The sequence below is a fragment of the Gracilinanus agilis genome, chromosome 2 (assembly GCF_016433145.1).
Source record: "Gracilinanus agilis isolate LMUSP501 chromosome 2, AgileGrace, whole genome shotgun sequence".
Classification (NCBI taxonomy): domain Eukaryota; kingdom Metazoa; phylum Chordata; class Mammalia; order Didelphimorphia; family Didelphidae; genus Gracilinanus; species Gracilinanus agilis.
This window is the reverse complement of record NC_058131.1, coordinates 506,000,023-506,011,518: the sequence shown is the minus strand read 5'-3', so window position 1 is coordinate 506,011,518 and position 11,496 is coordinate 506,000,023. Positions and strand designations below refer to the sequence as shown.

Below are 11,496 nucleotides of genomic sequence, written 5' to 3'. Positions count from 1 at the left end.
AGATGCCTTCTTAAGTCCCTCTCCACTCTGAGATTTTATGATTCTTAAAGTAAAAGATTTAACAAAGGAAGGAGGAGGCAGGGAGAAATGAAGCTACATTAATCTAAGGAAATATGCTGCAATACTGTGAAAGGCAAATGGGTTGTTCTAATCTTTAGCAACTACGTCACGGCATACCAGGCAAATGTAGCTTTTGTTTTTCTATATTTCCTGGACTTCTAGAGACTCCTTTAATCTTGATCACACCTCGAAGTCCTGGAAACCCTATGAAGAGACAGGTTTTCTTTCATACTGGTTTCCACTTTGCCTACAAGGTTGGAATTGGTGATAACTCAATCAACTGTCTTCTGGTCTGGAAATCCAGGGATGGCAGCTTTTGCGTAAGTCTCCCTCCCCAACCCACCCACCCACCTCACTCTTTTCTTCTCCCTCTTCACTTTTGGACCGTGGCCCCACCAACACCAGAATCTTTGTGCTGGCCACATTGATGGTGTAGCCATAAGCCTCGTGAGTTGGAAGGCCATACTGTCAAGTTGACCATCATCACTGGAAAGTCGTTATCCTGGTACTTAATCACTGAGCTGAGTAAAACCTCAGGAGGAAGCTTTCCCTTCCTCCAACGTGGGTCAGATTACTGAGAATTATCATACTGCAGGTATCTGATCAACCGGCCAGGCAGAGGCAAAGTGTCTATGAGTTTGATGCGGTATTTCCCAATGGCTTTTCGAACCCTCAGACGGCAGAGGTGAGCCAGAGGTCTTGGAGGCTCTAGAACAAAAGGAAAAAACTGAAATCAAGGACTTTTTATTTGAAGGTTTAAGAATCTCAGACTGACTCAACTTCTTGCCCCCACCCAGAAACTAGCCTTAGCAATGGAGTCCCAGAGGTTGAAGGCAGGGAGCTGGTACATTTTTAACTCAGTCAACTTGAACCTCTCAAAATGTTTGTTGAACTGGCACTAATTAGTATGTCTTGACCTCAGAGATTAACCTAACACTACCTTGATATCTATTAGGATTATTTTTCAAAGAGCCCTGAATGATTGAGTGATAAAGGAAGAGTATATATAAAAGATAAAAAAACTGTGAGATGAAATGGAAAGAACTTGGATGTAGAAATCCAAGGTTCAAATGGTGACTTGGATACTTAGTGCCTGGGTGATAATAGGCAAGTCACTAATCTCAGTGAGCCTCATTTTCCTCATCTATAAAATGGGTTATAAAGATACTTACATTAGCTACCTCCTGGGGTTACTTTGAAGGAAAGAATTTTATAAACATTGAAGTTCTGTGTAAATGTGTTATTGTTAGAGATATGCTACATGATATGAGCAAGTCACTTTTCTTTGAGTCTAGGTTTCCTTTTTGGTCAAATGAAAGGTTTGGATGAAATGATGTCTAAGAAGCCCATTAGTACTGACGTTCTGGATGCTATGTGTTAATATCCTGTATGGTCTCAGGTCCCTTCCAGCCCTGAAAGTCTAGGAATCTAGATCTCAGTCTGGTGCTTCCGTCTTCCCTTGAGTGCCTAATATTGAATCTAGCACATTGTAGGGACTCAATAAAAACTGTTTTTTGATGGAGATCTGAGCCAAATTGGTCAGGGGATCACCCAGGGACTCTTTCTCTTTATGACTGTAACTACTATTATAGAAATAGGATGATAGGATCATAGATTAAATAATAATAATTTGTTGTCTGATCATTCCAGTTGAGTCCAATTCTTCATTACTCCATGGACCAACTGTTCATGAGATATCTGGGGCAAAGACAATGGAGTGGTTTGCCATTTCCTTCTCCAGTGGAACCCTGAATGGAATACCTCATGGTTTCATTGAACAATGCAAGTCAATTGACCATCATCACAACAAGGCAGTGATCCAGGAGGGAATAATAATATAGAATATATATTTATGTATAGGATAATATAGTATAATAATACCAGCTAGCTGGGTATTGTGCTAAATAAGCAGTTTACAAATATTATTACACTTAACCTTCTCAACAATTCTGAAAGATAGGTGCTGTTATTATCCATATTTTACAGTTGAGGAAATTGAGGCAGACAGAAGTGAAATGGCTTGCCCAGGGTCATACAGCTAGTAAGTATCTGCAGCTGAATTCAGATCCTCCTGACTCCAAACACAGTACTCTATCCACTGTACCACCTAGATGTCTCTGCAGAGAAGTAGATTTTGGCTCAACCTCTATTCCAGCTATTATTGTACCAGGACGGAATGGGATGTTTCTGAAGAGAAAGAGCTCCCTGTCTTTGGAGATCTTTAAACAGGGACTGAATAACTGCTTCTCAGAGCCATTAAAGAAGTCATTCTTGCTTCTAGTAAGGGCTAAACTAAAATTTCTCTAAGGTTCCTTGCAATTCTGGGGATCTCTGATGCTACAAACAGGGTCCAGATATCCAGTTTAATTCATATTATGTAGAGAGATTGATCCATACTTTCTTTGCTTGGAAAATCAATCTAGCCAGGGACTTATCAGAGAACAGCATTAGTTCTGGTCTAGAACTTCAATTGAATACTTTTACACACACACACACACACACACATATATGTATATATATATATACACATATATGTATAAAATTTTTCTTTGCAACCCTATGAGTAGGTAATGAATTCATTACCAACCCCAATGGATAACTGAAGCTTAAAAAAGTGAGAGAATATCAGTCACCTAGCTCAGAGATGTCCAAGCCAGTATCCAAACCCAGGTCTCCTGACTCTAGTCCCAACATTCTTTTCACTATATCACACTGCCTCTAAAAGTAATAAAATACTTCTATTATCACTGGTTCTTAGCAATGGAATTAATTGGATTTAGAGCTGGAAAGGGCCTTAAAGATCATCTAGTCCAACTCCCTAGTTTTAGAAATAAGGAAATGAGGTCCTCAGGAGGGGAAAGAATTTGTTAATTGTGTTTGGTATATAGAAAGCACTTAAGCCAGCCAGCCTTCCTTCCTTCCTTCCTTCCTTCCTTCCTTCCTTCCTTCCTTCCTTCCTTCCTTCCTTCCTTCCTTCCTTTGTCCTTCCTTCATCTCCTCCTTCCTTCCTTCTTTCTATCCATCCTTCCTTTCTTCTTTCCTCTCTCCCTTCCTTCTTTCCTTCTTTCCTTCTTTCCCCCTCCTTTCCTTCCTTTCTTCCTTCTTTTCATCCCTTCCTTCCTTCCTTCCTGCAACAGAGATAGTTTGAGACCTTATATGTTTCTTCTACATTTCCCTAATAGTTTGGCTTCTGATTCTCTGAAACTATACTTATGCATTCATTGTCAGTCTATCAAGTACTAATTGAGCACCTACTATTGTATACCAAGCACTGTACCTAGAAAGGCAAAACTCATCCCTGCCCTCAAGGAGTTCACATTCTAATGGAGAGTAGGGATGAATATAGTAATGCTAATATCCTAATTCCTCCTCATATGCAAGTTAGGCTAGTTTTTCCTAAAAAGGTATTGAGAGATTTCTTGAGAATTAGTTGATTTGGGGGATGATTTATATCACTTTCTCATCAAAGACATGCCAGAGGTAGCTTTTGATGTTTAGTTATTTGGGTCATGCTGGGTAATTCAGGCACAAGAGTTTTGCCCAACTGAATCAACTCGAAAAATCTTCAATGCCTCTCTTTGTTTAATATTAATATCTTTCTCCCACTATTACATTTATTTCTCCTGCAAAAAAAAGATTTTTGTATCTTTAATTATTGAATTCAATCTCTTGTTATTAATATCTTTATTAAATAAAATCTATTTCTCCTGCTATTAAAGAAGTAGCTTTTGCTATCTCTGTGATGACTTAACCAGTTCTTCATTTTACTCCAGTATTGAATCTCAACTAGCAGGGGACTGGTCTGAATCTAGCCCAGCCCAGAACAGAAGGACATGTTAACAACACGTGAGATTATACAGAGGAAATAACAGGAAATCTTAGAGTGAAAAGCACTAAGAGATGGTAGTGTGGGACTGGGAAAGGCCACCCTTCAAAAAGATGGTGCTTGAGTTGGTTCTTGAAGGAAGCCAAGGCAACTAAGAAGTGGAGATGAGGAGCGAGTGCATTCCAGGCATGACCGACAATGAAAAGGCATGGGGATGGCGTGTTCTCCAGCAGAATCAGTATGTAGTATACATGTAAGGGAATAAAATGTAACAAGACTGAGTGGGCAAACCCTCTGCCAGTAGTAGATTATGCCCATCACTAGTAAGCACCTGCTTTTTCTTTGATGACAGCCCAGTCTTCATAGCTCTCAATATGTTCCTTCAGCCTGGCACACAGCTGCACATTCCCAACGTAATCCAAGAGAACATCAATGATGGGCCCTGCCCAACGGCTGACTTCGGGGGCAGAGATGATTTCACAGAACTGAGAGAAAGAATATAGGCAGTTCAGGATTTCAAACAAACAAATGATCAATCAACAACTATTTATTAATGTCTCCCTATGATAGTTCAGAGCTTGGGACTTGGAGCTCCAAGACCAAGACTCAAGTCTAGATGATGCTATTTACTAGCCACATGATTTGGGCAAGTTACTGGATATTTAATTGTTATTAATAATAACAAGAGACAACTAAGTAAGTGACATGAATAAAGTGCCAGGGCCTGGTGTCAGGAACACCTGAGTTCAACCTGGGCAAGTCACAACCCTATTTGCCTCAGTTTCCAATAAAATTAGTTAGAGAAGGAGTTCAAGGAATTTGAGACTCAATTCAAATACCACCTTCTGTAGGAGACCTTTCCCAGTTCCCCACACTTACTATATGCCAAGCATTGATATGAGGAAAGACAAAAATGATCCCTGTCTTCAGGGAGCTCACATTCTAATAAGAGAGGCATGTGGTAGTAGTAACAATATCCTAATTTCCTCTCATATGCAAATTAGGCTAGTTTTTCCTTAAAAGGTATTGAGGTAGGGGCAACTAGGTAGCAAAGTGTTGGGAGGATCTAGATTCAAGTCCGGCATTAGACACTTACTGTGTGGCCCTGGGCAAATTACTTTGCCCTGTTTGCCTCAGTTTCCTCATCTGTAAAATGAGTTGGAGAAGGAAATGGAAAACCACTCCAATATCTTTGCCATGAAAACCTCAAATGTGATCATAAAGAGTTGGACACAATTGAGCAACATAACACCCTAAAGATCATAAGAGGAAAGATTCTTAGTTCAATCTATTACTATTTGTAAAGCCCATCAGGCTATGAGATAGGAAGGCTTAAAGTACAGTGGAAAAAACTTGGGACTTCAATTTCGAAAACCTGTATCAAGTCTGGACTATGCTATTTACTAGCCACATGATCCAGAGCAAGTAACTTCTGACTGTTTCTTCTGTAAAATGGGCATGATATTATACTATTTAATTCACAGGGTCATAGTATTTTGAATTACATTGTAAATGTGCTCATCTAATGTCAGTCTTAAGAAATACCTTAATACCTTTCTTTAAAAATCTTACCTTCTGTCTTAGAATCAATTCTAAGACAGAAAAGTGACAAGGGCTAGGCAATGGGGGTTAAGTGATTTTCCCAGGGTCACCCAGCTAGAAAATTTTTGAGAGCAGGTTTGAAGACAGGTCCTCCAACTCCAGAATGGGTGCTCTTTCCACTGAGCTACCTCGCTGCCCTTACCTCAGTATCTTTTAAGGAAAAACCTGCTTAACTTGCACGTGAGGAGAGATCAGGATATTGATGCTACCACCACCTGCCCTTCAGAGGAGGGGCTATTTTTGCCTTGTATCAATGCTTAGCACATAGTAGGTGTGGGGGACTGGGAATGGTCTCCTACAGAAGGTGGTAATTGAGTTGAGTCTTGAATTCAAAACTAAGATGTGAGGATGAAGAGATAGTGGAAAGGCATGGGCACAGCGGATGGAGCACCCTCCAAGAAGATCAGCACGTAAGCCAGCATACCTGAGTTGGAGTTAGTACATGGAGGGAAGTTTTAACAAGCTTAATAAATGCTTGACTGATCATAAAGTACTTTTCAGCTCTTAAGTGGCCTCGTTTGGATCTCACAACACACTTCCTTTGTATCTCTGCAATGAACTTATAGCTCCCTGAACATATGTCCTATGCCACCAGACGGCACACTTCCCATGATAGCAAGGACCATGTCTCGGCTAAATTTTCCATCTTCCTCTATGTCGAATACCATGTTCTGTATCTAGAAGGTGCCTAATTGATGTTAGTTGAATTTGTCATTTAAAATATTTTTTAAATATTAAAATTATTAAAAATAAAAAGAGGCAATTAGGTGGTGAAGTGAATAAAGCATCAGGATCTCATGTCAGGGAGACCTGAGTTCATATCTGGCCTCAGACACTTACTATTTGGGTGACCCAAGCAAGTCACCTCACCCCTGCTTGTCTCAATTTCCTCATCTGTAAAATGATCTGGAGAAGGAAAACCACTTTAATATCTTTGCCAAGAAAACTTCAAATGGGAGCACAAAGAGTAGGACATGACCAAATTACAATAATAATGACAAACAATACTATACCAATTCCAACATTCAACTCTTGTCCCTACAGTTAGGTGGTACAGTAGATAGAGTAGTGGGCTTGAAAGTGCTTCCTGGAATTCAGGAAAATAAATCTGAGTTCAAATCCTACCCCAGACACTTCCTTACTATGTGATCTTAGACACACAATCTGAACTCTTGATTATAAAATGGAATCATAACCTTCCTTAAAAGGTTGTTATATGAAGCACATAGCAGAGTGCCTGAAACATAGCAGATGCTTGATAAATCCTTTCTTCCTTCTTTCCTTCCTGTGTTTGACAGCATCCCCCTGAGGCCATATTGTGGGAAGACCTGGTAGCTTCTCTCCATCCCTAGACCCTCCAAAGCTTAGTCATTTGGTTCAAACAGTAATTTTCAAGACAGTCATTTTTCAACAACATTCTGACCTCTGTTTTAATACTTCCAGGAACAGGCAACTCATTAACTCTCAAAGCCTCCTATCTTTGTGCTTACAGCATTACTACTTTTCCCCAGCATCCCTGGATGACCTTCCACTAGGTGGCTCCTTCCCAGGCTCACACAAAATAAATGAGCCCTGTTCAAGGGAGATGAGGAATATTTATCTGCAAGATGTGATGAACCTCATCAACTTTTGGAGACTTGCCTTGCCTTTGTCCTTAGAGTAAGCTTTTCAATCACCCAAGATGATAGACCAGGGAAATAATTTAATGAACTAAATGACAATTTAAATGGGACATTAATCTCTACAGTACACTAAACAGAGCTACAGAAACTTGATTTTTTCCCCCTTCTAAGTTATCAGTCAGATTTCTAAGCCTGGCAATGTTCTAAAAGTATTTTCAAGGGCAGTCTTTTCCCATTCAGAGACTTCACTGGCCTGGGCCTCTCTCCTTCCTTCGCTTTGGGATTGGCATTATTGCCCTCTAGTGGCACAAAAATCAGTTACTTCTTTGTCCTATTTTTCTGGAATTAAGAGACTTGGAGAATTGAGGGAACCCCAAGAGCACGGGGTCCTTAACCTGAGATTTGTAAACTTGAGCTTATAAAAAAAAATAATTTGATAGTTCTGTTGTTGTTCAGTCATGTCTGACTCTCCATGATCCCATTTGGATTTTTCTTGGCAAAGATACTGGAGTAGTTTTCCATTTCCTTCTCCAGCTCATTTTACAGATGAGGAAACTGAGGCAGACAAGTTTAAGTCACTTGCCCAGGGTCACACAGCTAGGAAGTACCTGAGGCCATATTTGAACCTAGGGCCTCTCATCTCTAGGCCTGGCTCTCAACCCATTGAGCAACCCAGCTGCCTTAGCTTCATTTCTAAGTCTATATGTTTTACTTTATATTTATTTATATTTTTCTATAATCAAATATATTCTGAGAAGAGGTCCGTTATCTTCATCACATTTAATAGTACTTTACAAATATTATCTCAACTTATCGTCATGACAACCCAGAGAGGTATTATTATCCCCATTTTACTGATGAGAAAACTGAGGCAGACAGAGCTTAAGGAACTTGTCCAAGGTCATTTAAGGCTTTAAATGCAGGTTGTCTTGACTCTAAGTCCATTTCTTTATGTATTGAATCACTTATAGCTTCCTAGGCTTCAAAAGACTACCGAAGGGGTCTAGAACACCAAAAAATGGTCAAGAATTCCTGCCCTAGACATTCATTCATCTATGTGCAGTACATAGGGATTAAATAAGATAGAGTCCCTCCATAGAGTCATCAGGAAACTCACAGTCTAGTAGAGATTTAGCCCCAAACATACATAAAGAGAATGCACAATATGACATGACAAATACATAAGAAAGATATGAGGCCAAGTAGTATGTAAGTTCCAAGGGGAAAAAGTCACCAACAATCAGGGGAATCCAGGAAAACTTCCTTGAAGAAGGGGAATTTTAAGGTGGGTTTAAAAGAATAAGCAAGGGAACAGCAAAGTAGCACAGTGGATTGAGTAGCAGGCCTGGAGACAGGAGGTCCTAGGTTCAAGTCTGGACTCAGACACTTTCTAGCTATGGGCCCTGGACAAGCCACTTAACCCCAGTTTCCTAGCCTTTACTTCTCTTTTGTTTTAGAATTGATACCAAGACAGAAGGTAAGGTTTTTAAAAAGAAAAGAAAAGAAATAATAAGCAAGAATTCAACCAGTTAATAAGGAGAAGAAGGGTAACTCCATTTCCTTCTCCACCTCATTTTACAGATGAGGAAACTGAGGCAGATGAGGTCAAGTGACTTGCCCAGGGTCACACAGCTAGAACGTATCCAAGGCCATATTTGAACCCAGGACCTCCCGTCTCTCCAGGTATGGCTCTCCATCCATTGAGCCACATCACTGTTCCCACAGGGAACTATGAAAACAAAAGCACTGAGATTATGTCTCTTGCAGGAGGTAGAAGTAATCTCATTTGATGCAGGCTGATGTCAAGTATAGAAGACATCGAATGCCAGATAGAAAGGAGTTTGAACTTTACTGAGCAAACAACATTGAACAATTAATTATTTTGAAAAATAATATATGAAAATATTTGGAAAATAAAATGTGAAAAAAGAGTAATATGACCATGCATAACGAAGATTATCTTACAATTGCATTCAGGATGTATTGGATGTATTTGAAACAGAGATACCCAGAGCTCATTAAATTATTTCCTTGGTTCATCATCTTGGGTGATTTAAAAGCCTATCCTAGGGAGAAAAGCAGGGCAACTCTCCAAAAAGTTGATGAGGTTCATCATATCCTACAAATGTACATTCCTCAGCTCCCTTGAATAGAAGGCTATTATCATTATCTTAAGACCTTTCCAGATTCATCCCTCTCCATCCTAGTGCTAACGAGCTCTTCCATAAACTTCTTTGTTTTAATTTTACAGATGTTATGTCTATACTTACATATTTACATACTGTCTCTTCTTGTTATATTATAAGCCCATTCAGTAAAGAGCTATTTCACTTTCATCTTCATATTTCTAGAAGTTGGCACATAGTAAGTTCTTAATAAACACCTTTTTGGTTGATTCAAATGTAAGGAAAAGTTTCCACCAATGGTAAATGAACCCTTCTCCGCCTCAAAAAGGTGGAACAGGTTATAGTAAGGTCTTCAAGTAGAGGTTGGATAACCACTCTTTGACATGTAGATAAGATTCATAATTTGGATGGAGGTTGGACCCCATGACAACTGAAATCCTTTCTGGATCTGGGGCTCTAGGATTTGATGCTATCCTCGGGTTTCTGTACCTACCTGGATAACAGTGGGTGATTTGTCCATAGGCATCTCGTTGAACCTGCTGGATGTGACCTGCGTGACTGGGTGGGGGGCATTCCCATACTGGCATGTGAAGCAGGAATCACCATTACAGCCAAGGTCCATGAGGAATTTCAAAAGCGAAAGGCACTTCATGGAGAACATGATAGTGGCTGGGAAAGTGGTGGGATGGCTGGAGATGTAGGCGTCGATGTTGGCTCCATGGTCCAGCAGGAGCTCCATAGTCTTGAGGCAGCCATGGCGGATGGAGATGAGCAGGGGGTTGATGATGTCCAAATTGGGGCTCGCCCCTGCCTGGAGGAGCATTTCAGTAGCATAGATGTTGTTATTGATAACAGCAAAGTACAAGGGAGTGCTCCGCCTGTCCTCATACAGCCGGGACCTCTCAGGGGACAGCGTGGCATTGACATCGTAGCCAGCATCCAAGAGTTCCTCTAGTACATCATCATTATTTCTCTCAGCAGCCAGGTGGAGGGGGCTTATACCACTGCGCTTGACCCGCGTGCGACTGGTCACAGGAAGCAGCATCTGAACTATCCTGTGAGACAAGATAGAAATAAGTTATGGGATAGCTCACTGAGAGTTTTACTCAGAGCAAGACAGAGATGGCACTGATTCTATAATCATGTTATTCTGGTACAGTAGAAAAAGCAATGGACTCAGAAGCAGGAAACTGGGTTTCTAGTCCTAATTCTGCAAGTGGGTGACCTTTAAGTAAGTCACATAACCTATCTAAGTCTCAATTTCCTGGTCTGTAAAAATAGAGGTAGCTAGGTGGTACAGTGCATAGAGGAAGAGCTGAGTTCAAATCTAGCCTCAGATACTTACTAGATATATGACCATGGGTAGGTCATTTAATCTTTCTTTGCCTCACTTTTTCTTTTTTGTAAAATGGAGGTAATAAAAGCATCTACTTCTAAGGGTTGTTTTGAGGATCAAATAAGATAATATTTGTAAAGCTCTTAACATAGAGTTTGGCACATAGTAAGTTCTACATAAATGCTAGCTACTATTATTAAAAAGGGAATAGTGATACCCTATATGAAAATACAGTCAAAATGGGTATATGATTTAGATATAAAGAGTGATACCATAAGTAAATTAGGGCTACATAGAATAGTAGATCTATGGAGATAGATCTACAATAGAATGGCAGATCTATGGAGAATGGAAGAGTTTATTATCAAACAAGAGATAGAGTATTATAAGATACAAAATGAATAATTTTTATTATATTAAACTAAAAAGATTTTATACAAACAAGACCAATGTAACCAAGATTAGAAGGAAAACAACAATCTTGGCGGGGGGATTTCTATAACAAATTTCTCTAATAAAGATCTCATTTCTCAAATCTCTAGAGAACCAAGCTAAATGTATAAGAATACAAGTCATTTCCCAATTGACAAATGGTCAAAGGATGTGAACAAGAAATTTTCAGATGAAGAAATCAAAGCTGTCAATAATCATATGAAAAGATGTTCTACTTAAAGAAATGCAAATTAAAACAACACTGAGGTACCACTTCACACCTATCAGACTGGTCAATATAACAGTAAAGGAAAGTAATAAATGTTGGAGGGGATGTGGTAAAACTGGGACACTAATGCATTATTGGTGGAGTTGTGAACTGATCTGACCATTCTGGAGGTCAATTTGGAACTATGCCTAAAGGCTATACAACTGTGCATACCCTTTGATCCTATAATACCACTACTGGATCTGTATCCTGTAAGAATGCAA

General features: G+C 39.7%; 1 protein-coding gene across 1 annotated transcript in view; it reads right to left on the bottom strand.

The window, feature by feature from the left end:
- Positions 1-521: 521 nt before the first annotated feature.
- ASB2 (ankyrin repeat and SOCS box containing 2) overlaps positions 522-11,496 on the bottom strand; it is a 79,969-nt gene continuing 68,994 nt past the window's right edge. Inside the window, exons 8-10 of the mRNA XM_044662134.1 lie at positions 9,730-10,291; positions 4,218-4,371; positions 522-768 (exon numbers count right to left, since the gene is read on the bottom strand). Of these exons, the coding sequence (XP_044518069.1) occupies positions 632-768; positions 4,218-4,371; positions 9,730-10,291 (853 nt within the window). The 3' untranslated portion in view covers positions 522-631. The remainder of the gene's footprint in view (positions 769-4,217; positions 4,372-9,729; positions 10,292-11,496) is intronic.